Source organism: Euprymna scolopes, chromosome 39 (assembly GCF_053919585.1).
Source record: "Euprymna scolopes isolate OS-2025 chromosome 39, ASM5391958v1, whole genome shotgun sequence".
Taxonomy (NCBI): domain Eukaryota; kingdom Metazoa; phylum Mollusca; class Cephalopoda; order Sepiida; family Sepiolidae; genus Euprymna; species Euprymna scolopes.
In genome coordinates, this window is record NC_136520.1 from 19,546,331 (window position 1) to 19,562,366 (window position 16,036).

The 16,036-nt window shown below is 29.3% G+C and overlaps 1 protein-coding gene across 5 annotated transcripts in view; it reads left to right on the forward strand.

Annotated features, from left to right (window-relative positions):
• LOC145263666 (thyroid peroxidase-like) overlaps window positions 1-15,222 on the forward strand; it is a 412,282-nt gene extending 397,060 nt beyond the window's left edge. For all 5 annotated transcript variants that reach the window (XM_080120540.1, XM_080120538.1, XM_080120542.1 and 2 more), the window contains 2 exons: window positions 9,418-9,523; window positions 15,145-15,222. In XM_080120540.1, the coding sequence (XP_079976666.1) occupies window positions 9,418-9,523; window positions 15,145-15,205 (167 nt within the window). In that variant the 3' untranslated portion in view covers window positions 15,206-15,222. The remainder of the gene's footprint in view (window positions 1-9,417; window positions 9,524-15,144) is intronic.
• Window positions 15,223-16,036: the final 814 nt, after the last annotated feature.

Consider the following 16,036-nt stretch of genomic DNA (forward strand, 5'->3'; position numbering starts at 1 on the left):
ACCATATTTTACCATATTTTACCCAAAACAATTTCGAGCATTTATCACCTTCACATCTTGTTGTCTTCGCTTCATTCACTTAATAAAAATAAAGCATATAATTCTAAAAGTGATGCAAAAGTTTCAGTTTTATTCAGTGTATTTAAATCAAATAATTTTCATTGTAGAGCCAAATTTTAAGCTAATTCAACTGAATTACCTAAGTTAAGTTCAACCCCTCCCTCAATGCGGCTCATCCCTCAATGACGTGATCACACATGATGATGAATTGATAAGTATCAAGTTTTACTCTGGTTGCCGTCCTTATATATATATATATATATATATATATATATATATAATACTAAAACTTGGTTGTTTTCTTGTTTGCTTGCGCAATATCCTCTTACTACTACTACTACTACTACTACTACTACTACTACTACTACTCTGCCTCCTCTTCTTGCTACTACTATTACTTCTCCTCTTTACAAATACTACTACAACTCCTCTTACTACTACTACTACTACTTCTATGCCTCCTCTTCCTTATCCTACTATTACTACTACTGGTTGACGTATTTTCCCTACTTCTACTCTAAACAGAATAACTCATAGAAATCTATCTATATTCTGTTTTTCATTTTAATATACTTTCATAGAAATGTTTCTGTTATGTCACAAAAAAACTATTTTCTTTACGTCACAAGTGTCATGCTCATACATTAATTCCATAGCTAATATAACATATTGACCCGTAAGGGGATGTTTTGCAACTATTCTATATTACAACTATACTGTCGCATTTTTCTCACAAATAAATCAACTGTTGACAACGTCTTTTTTTTACTGTGTACATTTTCAGCGGCCTAATTTTTTTTTTTGCCTTTTAAATTATCCAAATAAACAATTGTTAATACTTTCTGCATTTTTTACATCGTTCATTTCCATATTACGTTTAAGTTATTTTAAGGCAACTTATAATTCAATGGCTGTAAGTTTTTTTTTTTTCAAAAATAAACAATTATAAACAGAATGACTCATAGAAATCTATCTCTATTCTTTTTTTCATTTTAATATACTTTCATAGAAATGTTTCTGTTATGTAATAAAAAACTATTTTCTTTATGTCACAAGTGTTATGCTCATACATGAATTCCAACGGGTCACGGGTAGTCTAGTATATATATATATATATATATATATATATATATATATATATATATATATATATATATATATATATATATATATACACTAATAGGGACACGCGAATTGCCCGAGATTAAATAATGACTAACAAATGTCTCACACTCCAACATTTTTATTGTCATCAAAATCGGTGAAATCGCCCATTTTTTAAAATCGATTAATTGCCTGCTCTAGTTCATAGTACCTGTCAGTATGACAAAAATATAATATTTGCTAAGTATAACAGAAAATATAATATTTCTTAAGAATGAAACAAAATATAATATTTCTTAAATATAAGACATAATATAACATTTCTTAAGTGTAACACAAAATATAACATTTCTTAAGTATAACACGAAATATCATATTTCTTAAGAATAGAACAAAATGTATTATTTTTAAGTATAACACCAAATATAATATTTCTTAAGTATGGCACAAAATGTAGTATTTCTTAAGAATAAAACAAAATATAATATTTAAGTATAACACAAAATATAATATTTCTTAAGTATGAGACAAAATATAAAATTTTCTAAGAATGAAACAAAATAGAATATTTCTTAAGGATAAGACAGAATATATTTCTTCAGTATGACACGAAGTATAATATTTCTTTTAGAATAAATGAAAATGTAATATCTTTTAAGTATAACACCAAATATAATATTTCTTATGTATGACAGGAAATATATTTCTTAAGAATAAAACAAAACATAATATTTCTTTAGTATTACACAATATACGATATTTCTTCAATATAACAATAATATAGTATTTTTAAGTATGACACACAATATAATATTTCTTAAGTATGACACAAAATGTAGTATTTCTTAAGAATAAAACAAAATATAATATTTCTTAAGTATGACACAAAATATAATATTTCTTAAGAATGAAACAAAATATATGTCTTTAGTATAACACAAAATATAATATTTCTTAAGAATAAAACAAAATATAATATTTCTTAAGAATAAAACAAAATATAATATTTCTTAAGTATGAGACAAAATGTAGTATTTCTTAAGAATAAAACAAAATATAATATTTAAGTATAACACAAAGTATAATATTTCTTAAGAATGAAACAAAATATATGTCTTTAGTATAACACAAAATATAATATTTCTTAAGTTTAACACCAAATATAATATTTCTTAAGTATGGCACAAAATATAATATTTCTTAAGAATGAAACAAAATATAATATTTCTTAAGGATGACAAAAATATAATATTTCTTTAAAATGAAACAAAATATAATATTTATTAAATATGACACACAATATAATGATTCTTAAGAATCGAACAAAATATAATATTTCATAACTATGACACAAAATATAATATTTCTTAAGTATGACACAAAATATAATATTTCTTAAGTATAACAAAAAATATAATATTTCTTAAGCATAACACGAAATATAATATTTCGTATGATACAAAATATAATATTTCTTAAGTATGACACAAAATATAATATTTCATAAGTATAATACAAAATATAATATTTCTTTAGTACGACACAAAATATAATATTTTTTAAGTATGACACAAAATATAATATTTCTTAAGTATGACACAAAATATTATATTTCATAAATACGATACAAAATATAATATTTTTTAAGTATGGCATAACGTACAATATTTCCTAAGTATGATACAAAATATAATATTTCTTAAGTATGATACAAAATATAATATTTCTTAAATATGATACAAAATATAATATTTCTTAAGTATGATACAAAATATAATATTTCTTAAGTATGATACAAAATATAATATTTCTCAAGTATGATACAAAATATAATATTTCTTAAGTATGAGACAAAATATAATATTTCTTAAGTATGATACAAAATATAATATTTCTTAAGTATGATACAAAATATTATATTTCATAAGTACGATACAAAATATAATATTTTTAAGTATGACACAACGTACAGTATTTCCTAAGTATGATACAAAATATATTTCTTAAATATGATACAAAATATAATATTTCTTAAGTATGACACAAAATATAATATTTCATAACTATGACACAAAATATAATATTTCTTAAGTATGACACAAAATATAATATTTTTAAGTATGACACAACGTACAGTATTTCGTAAGTATGTTACAAAATATAATATTTCTTAAGTATGATACAAAATATAATATTTCTTTAGTATGATACAAAATATAATATTTCTTTAGTATGATACAAAATATAATATTTTTTAAGTATAACACAAAATATAATATTTCTTAAGTATGACACAAAATATTATATTTCATAAGTACGATACAAAATATAATATTTCTTAAGTATGACACAACGTACAGTATTTCCTAAGTATGATACAAAATATAATATTTCTTAAGTATTATATAAAATATAATATTTCTTAAGTATTATACAAAATATAATATTTCTTAAGTATGACACAAAGTATAATGTTTCTTTAATATGATACAAAAAATTATATTGCTTTAGTATGATACAAAATATAACATTGCTTTAGTATGACAAAATCTAATATTTCTTAAGTATGACACAAAATAGAATATTTTCTAAGTTTAATACAAATATAATATTTCATAAGTATGATACAAAATATTATATTTCTTTAGTATAAAACAAAATGTAATATTTTTAAGTATAACAAAAAATACAATATTTCATTATGATACAAAATATAATATTTCTTAAGTATGATACAAAATATATTTCTTAAGTATGACACAAAATATAATATTTCTTAAGAATAAAACAAAATATAATATTTCTTAAGTATGATACAAAATATAATATTTCTTGAGTATGACACAAAATATAATATTTCTTAAGTATGACACAAAATATATTTCATAAGTATAATCCAAAATATAATATTTTTATGTATGACACAAAATATAATATTTGTTTAGTATGATACAAAATATATTTTTTAGTATGATATAAAATATAATATTTCTTAAGTATGATAAAAGGTACAATATTTCTTAAGTATCGCACAAAATATAATATTTCTTAAATATGACACAAAATATAATATTTCATAAGTATGATACAAAATATAATATTTCTCAAGTATGATACAAAATATAATATTTCTTAAGTATGATACAAAATATAATATTTCTTAAGTATGATACAAAATATAATATTTCTTAAGTATGATACAAAATATTATATTTCATAAGTACGATACAAAATATAATATTTTTAAGTATGACACAACGTACAGTATTTCCTAAGTATGATACAAAATATATTTCTTAAATATGATACAAAATATAATATTTCTTAAGTATGACACAAAATATAATATTTCATAACTATGACACAAAATATAATATTTCTTAAGTATGACACAAAATATAATATTTTTAAGTATGACACAACGTACAGTATTTCGTAAGTATGTTACAAAATATAATATTTCTTAAGTATGATACAAAATATAATATTTCTTTCGTATGATACAAAATATAATATTTCTTTAGTATGATACAAAATATAATATTTTTTAAGTATAACACAAAATATAATATTTCTTAAGTATGACACAAAATATTATATTTCATAAGTACGATACAAAATATAATATTTCTTAAGTATGACACAACGTACAGTATTTCCTAAGTATGATACAAAATATAATATTTCTTAAGTATTATATAAAATATAATATTTCTTAAGTATTATACAAAATATAATATTTCTTAAGTATGACACAAAGTATAATGTTTCTTTAATATGATACAAAAAATTATATTGCTTTAGTATGATACAAAATATAACATTGCTTTAGTATGACAAAATCTAATATTTCTTAAGTATGACACAAAATAGAATATTTTCTAAGTTTAATACAAATATAATATTTCATAAGTATGATACAAAATATTATATTTCTTTAGTATAAAACAAAATGTAATATTTTTAAGTATAACAAAAAATACAATATTTCATTATGATACAAAATATAATATTTCTTAAGTATGATACAAAATATATTTCTTAAGTATGACACAAAATATAATATTTCTTAAGAATAAAACAAAATATAATATTTCTTAAGTATGATACAAAATATAATATTTCTTGAGTATGACACAAAATATAATATTTCTTAAGTATGACACAAAATATATTTCATAAGTATAATCCAAAATATAATATTTTTATGTATGACACAAAATATAATATTTGTTTAGTATGATACAAAATATATTTTTTAGTATGATATAAAATATAATATTTCTTAAGTATGATAAAAGGTACAATATTTCTTAAGTATCGCACAAAATATAATATTTCTTAAATATGACACAAAATATAATATTTCATAAGTATGATACAAAATATGTTCGCAGAATTTTTAGTTTCATTTTAAAACGTGGAAACTAGTCATGCAGAAAATTATAAAAAAATTATTTTTAATAAAAGAAAAAATTACTTATAAAAAGCAATTTGACTTTCTTATTTTATTTACATCCTTTTTAGAAGAATAGATACAAGCTCAAACGTAGACTTGATGAATTTTTTCTCTCATACCAACTGGATATCGACGCATTGGCGCATTCAGGTTTTCAATCTGTGTCGTTAACATTTCACCATCGTGACTTTGATTTTCTCATGTACTAATGATTTGAAAAGAAAAGCAGTTAAAATAATTAATAATTAAAAAAAAAGAACATCGTACCTAAAATATAATAGGTTACAATTCTGATAAATACTTGTTGTAAATTTCTGAATTCAAAACTAGAAGCCATCAGCAAATAGACTGTTACTATTTTACCAAAGTTTTCTGGGGTGTAACACAAAAATACAAAAACACAAAAATACAAAAATACAATGTGGACAAGCTATATTTGATAGCTTTGCAGAGTATGAAGTCATCTGTTAATATCGGCTACTGCAGGATCCATTCTCATCCGTTTTGATCCAGGATGATGGCTACTACTAGCCTCATATCTATGCTCTAAATACAATCTCATTTATTAATTGATTTGCATAACATAAGCGACCATCAGCATAAAATAATCGACACATGTTGATATGCTGTGAAACCCAACAATCAATGCTCTCTCTCTCTCTCTTTCTCTCTCTCTCTCTCTCTCTCTCTCTCTCTCTCTCTGATACTATACACTGTCTCCATCCCAACAAACCGGAACTCTGAGAGGGGATTAGCTAGAAAATAAATGACAATATGGACGCAACAGTTCCATTGTGTTATAGAGATGAAGTGACGCCATTGAACAATTAGCCAGGGAAGAGATGAGGATAAAAATTCAAGAGATGAGGATAAAAATTCAAGAGATATCTAGTTTCAGTAAAAGTAAGCTTAGAATAATTTAGAAGAAAACAGGATTAGATATATTTGTGGAAACTGGGTCTTCAGAGAGATTGGTGTTTTTTATTGCATTATCACCCCAAACAAGACACAGTGCCACTTTGATATAGGGAGTTACTATCTGGGACATAATTTGTAGAGGTACTATGTAGGGAGTTTAGCAACAAGATGTCTGTTTACATTTAAAATTTAAACTTCTGCATGTCAGTACAGTTAGAGAAGCAGGAAACAGGAAGAGAATTCTAAAGTCTAGTAGTCCTAGGGAAGAAACTATTAGAGTAGAATGGTTTCTGGCATCGATTTCTACTGTGAAGGGGTGGGATTTTGCTGCTTGTCAGGTTTGTTGCATGTATTTCCATCAAGAAGGCACAAGGACTTTTAGTTCATTGGAGCATTCACCATCAAAATACTTTTAAAACAGGCAGAGAGATGCGACATTTCGTTGATGGGACAGCGGTTGAAGCCCAGCTGATAGTGCATGACTTATTAGGTTGGTGACTTTTTTTTTTGAACTCTGTCTAATAGGGAGAGACTGGTAGCAGATGCACCGACTCAAATGTGGTGACAATACTTCATAGATGGGTGAATGGTGGCCTTGTAGAGGTGCAGGGTATGCACAGGCATAAGTAACTTTCTAGCATGGTAGAGAGAGTCCACCTTCTTTGCCGCAGCCTTAGCAATGCCTCAATGTATCTGTTCCAACTCATGTTCCCTATGAATATTAAGCCAAGGAGTTTGAACAAAGTACTTTCAGGTAATGCATCATTAAGCATAGCTCTTAGTGGATGAGAAGGTTTCTTGTAATTATTAAAGGAAAGAAATTTAGTATTGACGGCATTGAATTTGACCATCCATTTTTTTCCTCTAGTGTTTCTACTATTGTCTTGGATATGTGTTCATTCATTTTCCCCTCATGTCTGTTATAGAGAGTGGTGGCAACAGCAAATATACCCATCTCAGTGACAATTTTATCAGGGATGTAATCTATGGATATCAGGAATCCCTGAGGTACACTCGGATTTATATCATATTGTTTTGACATACGACCATCGAGGACAACCTGGATTCTTCTCTTATTAAAGAAGGATTTAATTATGTATTCGTCCAGTAACACCATATGTTTGGATTTTCATGAGAAGACCATCGTGCCATACCCTGACAAAAGCCTTAACTATATCTAGGGCTACTGCCTTAGCCTCCCTTGCTTTATCCAGTGCATGGTATATACTTCAGAGATTATAGTTAGAATGTAGAACGAGCTTGCCTAAACCCATACTGTTGGTTGGACAGAGGTTTAGCAGCTATGAGATGGTGTATTAATTATGGACAAATATTTTGGTGAAAAGAGGGAGGAGGCTAATGGGGCGATAATTCAATGAGTCAGTTTTTGCCAGAATTCTTGTAAACATAGCAATTTCCAGCAGTTAGGAAAGCAGTTAGGAAAGCAGTTAGGAAAGCAAGATTCTTTAAGGCATTTCTTGAAAAGTTTGGAGAGAACAGGAGCAATCTCAGTCAAGCATTTTTTTAATAATGATGAGATCAGGTGCCTTTGAGGTGTTTATGTTGAGTGATTAGCAGAGAGTTGTCTCAACAGTGAGACAGGTTCAACAGATCGACATGATCAAAATAAGATGCATCTTTAATGTCGGCAGTCATCGAAGGCGCAATTGTTACTTGTACATCTTTATCTTCAGAAAAGATTTAAACAACAACAACAACAACACTTTACAATTCTATTGTTTGATGTTTGGCCAAAAATATTATGAACTGTGATGCCGATTAGCCATCATTAATAAATTTTAATTTCTGAGATTAGGATAATTCAGATTATTTTTATCATTCAGATTACTGTTCTCATCTTAAATGTTATTAGTGGAATAATAGATAAATTACTTGGTAAAATTCATTGTAAGTGACATTTTTTTTAATCTTGAAGGGCCAATCCTCAGTGTATGTGATATTCAAAATACAATTGCAAGTTACTTAGGACTTCTACCCAGTCATGGCTGACAGAACAAGAGCATGCGACCCCATAGATTAAATAAATGGCTCCATTTGAAATTTGGTGCAGATTCTCAAGTTTGACAAAAAGATTCTCCAGTTCGATAAGATACTCTTGAAGAAGGCCGAAGGTTACACATGCTGAGAAGTTGTGAAAATAACAACCAAGATGAAAACCAATTGATCCAAATGAGTCATCATTAATATTCCGTAAACATTCGCCAGCTCAACAATACTTTTCACTCATGACGTCACATTCACACAAGATTTTTTTCCCCATGCGAACATGTTACGTGATTACACAATAATTTATTTCTTTAATGACTTTCATCATACCCAAAACATCTTAAAATCAAGCATTTCTGGTCGCTGGTAGCTCAGACGTGTGTGTGTGTGTGTGTGTTGTCTCCACTAAGAACTGAGGTCAGCTCAATAAACTAATGAAGATCACGAACATAAATCATTCAATTAATTGAAAAACACGATCTTAGAATATGAATGATTTGTTTGATTAGTCATCGTCCAGTAAGTTGTAAGGTCAAAGGCAGAAGAGAAACGGAGAGGGTCAATCAATTACTTAACTTAACTGCTTGCTTAATTATATTCTCAATATCTTCACCACATAATTAGCATGACTTCTCAGCTCGGTTGCTTCCTATCAAGAATTCATTTCTATCTGACATTATATAAATCTAAATGCTATTAACTTCCTTTCTCACGATCTTTAGCTCATGCAAAAAAGTGCGAGCCTTTGAAGTCTTTACAATCCCTTGTCTGAAATTAAAGTAAATATATTTTTGCTAATATTTATATTGGCAAACGTACCTACCAATATTCGTCATTTTTTATGAGAAAACCCTTCTTTTTTTTTGCAGCACAACTTAGTGAGATTCGAAAAGCAAGCCACGCTCGAGTGCTTTTAGACAATACACACCTTGAAAAGGTCCCCAGGCAGTCGTTTCTCATCTTCGACATGTTTATGTAAGTTCAAATTTCTTCTTCTTCTTCTTCTTCTTCTTCTTCTTCTTCTTCTTCTTCTTCTTCTTCTTCTTCTTCTTCTTCTTCTTCTATGTGTGTCTTTGAATTATGTCATTTTGTAAGATCTTTCAAGTTGCACCGGTTAAGCAGTAGAGGGCAGGCAGGGTAATGCTGCATCATATGATCTTCCCCCTCCCCACATCCACAAATGGTTTAATAACTCTATCTGGTCGTAACAGTTTTTATAATCTCATTGCCGTCTCCTCTACTCGACCAAAGAAGCTTCTGAATGATGGTGGAGAGATTCAGAAGAGTTGATTTCTATGTCAGTAAGAGGGGGACATTTTCTAGCTTTCTGGCTCACAGCTCAAATCTGGTATTTTCTTTCAGGGCTCAACGTAACTGAGGAAGTGTCTCCTTAATTTCAGTCATTGAGTCGTTGGTTCACATTCATGAAGAAGATAGCGTTCATCATTGTGATTTCTACTCAGCTGGCAATATTATTCAGATTAATAGGCTTCAGGCAATCAGTGATCAAACAGTAAATTAATTGGTATTGGTTGATCTCTCCAAAAGAGAACACGTGTCTTCCACACAGGGCAAAAGCAGTAGATCTTAGCAGATGTATTATGGTTCTCCACTTGGGGTTGATCAACTCTGATAGTGATGCTGTTTCAAAAGCTGACTTAAAATGTATTTATTGTAAAATCTCTGATTGGTTGAGCTACAGAACATGTTAGAAGAGAGATTTTGAATTGTAAGCCATAAAGTATTCAGTTGAGTTTTAGCATCAATTAGCGAGGGGTACCCGGTGTTTCCCGGGTGTTTGGCGGTGTGTGTTGGGGGGGGGGTAGATTAAAACAACCCTGTTAAAAGAAAACGTTGGCTAGTTTGGAGGTGTAAAAGAAAATAATAGTTTTAGTATAAAGGTAGGCTTGAACCCTGAACGTTTGACGCTGAGGTGGAAAGGAAATGGAAAAAAAAAAACCCTACGAACAACCTAATCATCTCAACCACGGGAACAGATGAATTGATAAGTGTGTTAAGTTGACGTTTATAAACCGAAATTAGCAGGTACGACAACGTCAAGTTGTGGAAGCCAGTTTCTGTTTTCCCCACTACGCGGCGATCAAACAATAAAAATAAACTAACGTAAGGCAAACGAACGATGAAAACAGAAAAACGAACATGTGAAAAATGGCTTAAATAAGCCTGTTTCGATATTAAAATTTTAAAAATCGGTGGGTACCCGGGTGTTTTTGGGTGTCGCTAAGAATAAGCGAAGTAAAAAAAAAAAAAAAAAGCAGAAAAACGAACGTTACGTGAAAAATGGCTTAAATAACACTGGTTCAATATTTAAATTTAAAAAATCGAAAAAAAAAAAAACCATCTCACACCACGATTTGAACCCAAAACGTTTAGATAATGAACCAAGGGTTTAACCAACTGAGCTAACGCGACGTACATAAAGTTTGTTCGTTTTTTTAACTATTTAAAGTAAATCAGGTCACAACATCATCTGACGCATGCGTAAAATCAGTCATTGTCACAAGAGGACCGTTTTTGTTGACCCCTCCCTGTCGAAAATTGTAGATTTCGAGGTGAAAAAGTTAACGTTTTTGGCCAATTTTCGATATTTTTCGAGCAAAGGATGGAGCTTCGATGTGATACCGAGTTTGTGAATTTTCGTCGCGTCTGTCGAAAGTTTTTAGCAGACATCCAAACATACATACATTTTCGCTTTTATATATATACTAGCGGATACTAGCGGGGGAATACCCGGCGTTGCCAGGGTGTTTGTAGGTGTGCGTATGGGGGGGAGTAATTAATAATCCTGCTTAAATATTATAAAAAAGACGATGTAGAAAAAAAACCCAAAACCAAAACGGAAAAAAATGGCATAAATAAACCTGTGTATGGGGGGGGGGAATTTGTTGGGAGGAGAGATTGAACCCAGAAGCCTTGACACGAATGAGAGTAATTGATTAGCGTGTTAAGTTAAGGCTTATAAAGCTAGTAAAAGAGGTTTGATTTACAGGAAGACGCTAAATGAGGTCATCGTTATTTTTAGTTTTCACTTCCCCCAGATAATGGTGGGAAAGGGGGAAAGCAGCGCAAAAGCCGAGAACCCAACGTTTTTCACTGTATTTTTATACTAAAATGCACGACAAACAGGGGACATAGCGAAATAGCGCGAATCTCATAAAAGTCGCCGTAAATGAATCTAGAGACGACCTGCGTTCCCAAATCCTAGGTATTATGATATAGGGGGTATATAAACAGTTTTAAGCGATAGTAACGAACCCGGGACCGTGTGCAAGAAAATCCTTTGCCAGACATACACGAAATGGTCACACACATTTTGCCTTATATATATATAGATAGATATATAGATAGATATATAGATAGATATATAGATAGATGGCTTATTATGTCCGCAAACATTAAATGTTAATGAAAAGGTTTTTGGTGATGCAACATAATATCCTGATCACATTCAGGCATTTCCATGTTCATCCATTTATCCTTGAAGTGAGAATGCTATGATAACCATTTGGTTCATCACACAAGGAATCCACATCACGGGTTCTGCAAAAATGGCTGACAACATGACACACCTAAAGAAAATAAAAACAACAATAATGATCAACGTAACACATGATATTGATTTGTGAAAAAGTTTTGGAAAATGCTGTGTTTGCCTGCGTCATAGTATTGCACTGATTTTGATATGCAACACATTTAAAAAGAAAAACAACAAAAAAACAGTTGTAAAATTGAGAAAAACATAGAAAAATGAACTTTTAATAGAGGCAAGCGAAGCGCTAAGTAATTTCAAAATATTTTTTAACCTTAACCCACATCCTGATATGTGTTTGGATTTGCGTATAGATAAAGAAAATGTTTGTAGGTCCATTTCTTCACGATATGAACAGAACAGACTAAGGTTAGGATTTATTTATGAACATTCTAAAATAAAATTAAAGGTGATGTTTTTGTGTTTTTGTTTATTTTATTGTCAGTATTTTTGAATGTGCATTTTTATTTTTTTTATTGTATCAATCTTGGTTGTAAGTTAAAATCATTCAATTGAATTATCCCCCTTTCTTTCAATCAATAAAATGAATTATCCCGCTTTCTTTGAACTTTCCTTGTAAACACAGGGTGTCCGAAAAAATGTATACAAACTGAATATTTATAACCTTTTCAAAGGTGTATGCATCTTACAACGAAAGTTCAATCAAAGGGGGATAATTCAGCAGATGATTACATAAAGTAGTATCCAACTCAGTAGTATTCCTTGGATTTTATATACATGGAAAGAAAAGTAAAAAAAGAAAAACATAGCTGTACTGTTCATGGTGATGCTGCTAATTTGTTGCTTCTTGGGTGGTGATGATTGGTCTTCTGCTGTGTCTGGTGTTGGTAGGAGTTGTTTGTGGTCCAAGAAGTTTCTAATGTGTGAGCGATTACTGCCTAAGTTATTCTTCTTTTTTAGCTGCCACTTGCTCTTCCTTCTAATATCTTTGTACCATTCTTTTTTATTATTATTAAGTTTTGCCAACCCTTTCCTCACACCGCCGTCTATTTTTAAGTCAAACTGTCACTTAGTATCACCCCCTCCCACTCCAAGGTAGCGTTTTAATATTTTATATTTTCACTTCTTCTTTTAACAACAAGATACTCTAAATAGCAGATATAAACTTTATTTCTCTTGCCTGATGAGGAACAGTTGTTTTTTTAATAAACCAATTTGCTCCAAAACAGTAGCATGTTCAGTGTAGCGAGTATGTAATACTTGTCTATATAAATAAAATTAATATATTTGGCTATTGAGCACTCTTAATAACCCCGTTTTAATTAATGGGTTTTATCTCTTGAATACACACACACACACACACACACACACACACACACACACACATATATATATATATATATATATATATATATATATGGTACTAGTGCATTTTACAAACTGGATTTCTATATGTCCTGGCACCTGACATAAACCACCAGAATATGCTGAGCACTGAGCAAATTTTACAAATTCTAAGAAACAGAAAATACCAACATTCATCAGATACGAATGATAATTTTAAAATTTGAAAAACAATAAAATGTAACAACAATCTATTGTAAATGAATTAATTCATATTGTTTCATCTTTTTTTGTGTGTAAAACATTTTTTTGTCATGTGATTGAAAACTAAATGAAAGTTAGGGTTTAGGGTTAGGGTTGGAGTTCATTCCTCCAATCAGTAACACTATGTTTTGAGCCCACCCCATATTCTCTTACTCAGATTTTTTGTGGTCATTTTAGATAACTTTGTTTTATAAACAATACTCTACAGCTTGTACAAAATAGATACATTGCTTGATTTAAAATTAATAATTGAAAAGTTTTTTTTTCTTTTCTTCCAATTTATCTTATTGGATAATTATGTTTGTTGTTGCATTCTGATTAGCTGATCAACTTGACCAGCGCTCAATATATTCTGGCAGTTTGTGTAAATTTCTGATCCAGCACTACCGGACATTTACGAGAATATCCTTTATAATCTATCCCCTCACCTTCATTATTTTATGATATAAATATTTCCTAATAGTTCATACTTCATTTAAATACAAAATTATAATTCCGATACCCCCACTACCATAAACTTCCTATTTCAAGTGTACCCCTTCCATAGCTATAACCGATTAATACATATGATCAAATAAGCATCCTCTTTCAATCACCTGCCTTATATTCTTCCCGAGAATTTAGTTACACATATTGCACACATATACATTAAACCCACCATGGCAGAGAATGCTATACACCTACCTTCATTATATAATAAAAGCTATATTTCTATTATATCACAGAGATGAGTTTAGTTTTCTCATTCCCTCCTCAAATAGTCTCGGTATTTTATCTCTCACTGCACAATTATTTTGCACTTAATGTCACATCCCTATTATGTTACCTAGCATCTTCCCTCATCTTTAGATGAGAAGCATTAGGCTTCGAAATACCATAACTTATCTTACACCCTTATTGAATAAATGAATAAATCTGTATATATGAGTATAATGTTTAAATTGTTGTTTTCTTATTGTATTGATGTTTATATTATATTGATTTTTATATAATATTGATTTTTATATAATATTGATTTTTATATAATATTGATTTTTATATAATACTGATTTTTATATAATATTGATTTTTATATAATATTGATTTTTATATAATATTGATTTTTATATAATACTGATTTTTATATAATATTGATTTTTATATAATATTGATTTTTATATAATACTGATTTTTATATAATATTGATTTTTATATAATATTGATTTTTATATAATCTCCAAAACAATTTGTTGAGATTTGCATTATCCTGATAAGTCTCCTCTTCAAGAATTGACCTTATTCTTATTCTGTAACCCCCCCACACACACACATATATATATATATATATATATATATATATATATATATATATATATATATATATATATATATATATATATATATATATATATATATATAAATTGATGGAAATGTCTATTTTTAATTGAATGGATATTTTGAAGGTGATTATTTTGGTTCACTTTATTTTTTTTTTCAGGAACAAAATGGTCAACAAAGAGACATGTCCGAAAATTGATTTTAAACCTTGGAATGAATAAAAAAATATTCAATTAAATTCTCAATGTGTTGGTTCATTCATTTATTCCTTCTGGTGATGGTCAGCTCAATGGACAGGACTGCCTAGATGAGCCATTGTGTTTTTTTATGGATCGATGGAATCACTTGATAAATCCTTCATTTTGCTACACTGATTGTACCCCTTCCAGAATTTGATATTTTCTCATGCTTTTTATAAATACTCAACACTTTTTAAAAATTTTCTTATGTGAGTGGGTGGGGTGGTCGCGTGGCAGTAGTGATAATGTTCCATGTTTCTTTCGTGCGAAGTAACATTCAGCTAGAATTGTCTTTGTAAAATCTATTATATAAAAGAGTGTTGCCTCCATGTATTGGTGCATCTATCTCCAGCCAACAGTAAAAGGCTACAAAACAAACACCCACAAAGTTTTTATTTTCTTGGTTGCTCCAGATAAATAATATCTAACAATTTAAAAATAGTCTTGTGTTTGGGAGAGGGGGTAATTTGGGGGAGGGGGTAAGATCCTATATATATATATATGATGGACTCTCCCGTCGATTTCAACGTATGAGGTTCAGACAACCCACATTTCTAAAACTCATTTATGCTTTTGCCTCTGATGACTTTTTAGTCCAGCAAGGGACTTACAAACAAGGCCACAAATAGAACGTGAATGTGGATTTAATGCTGCAGATATTGGTTCGGCTGGTAGTCGTTTTGCTCTTACTCTATTTTCTTTCAGTTGCCTTAAGCTTTCAGATTGAAACCTCTGGAGACCTTCAAAACACCTTGATCTCCATCCTTTTCGGTCATTCACCTCATCTTCAAGATTCCTGTATGGTATGTTCAC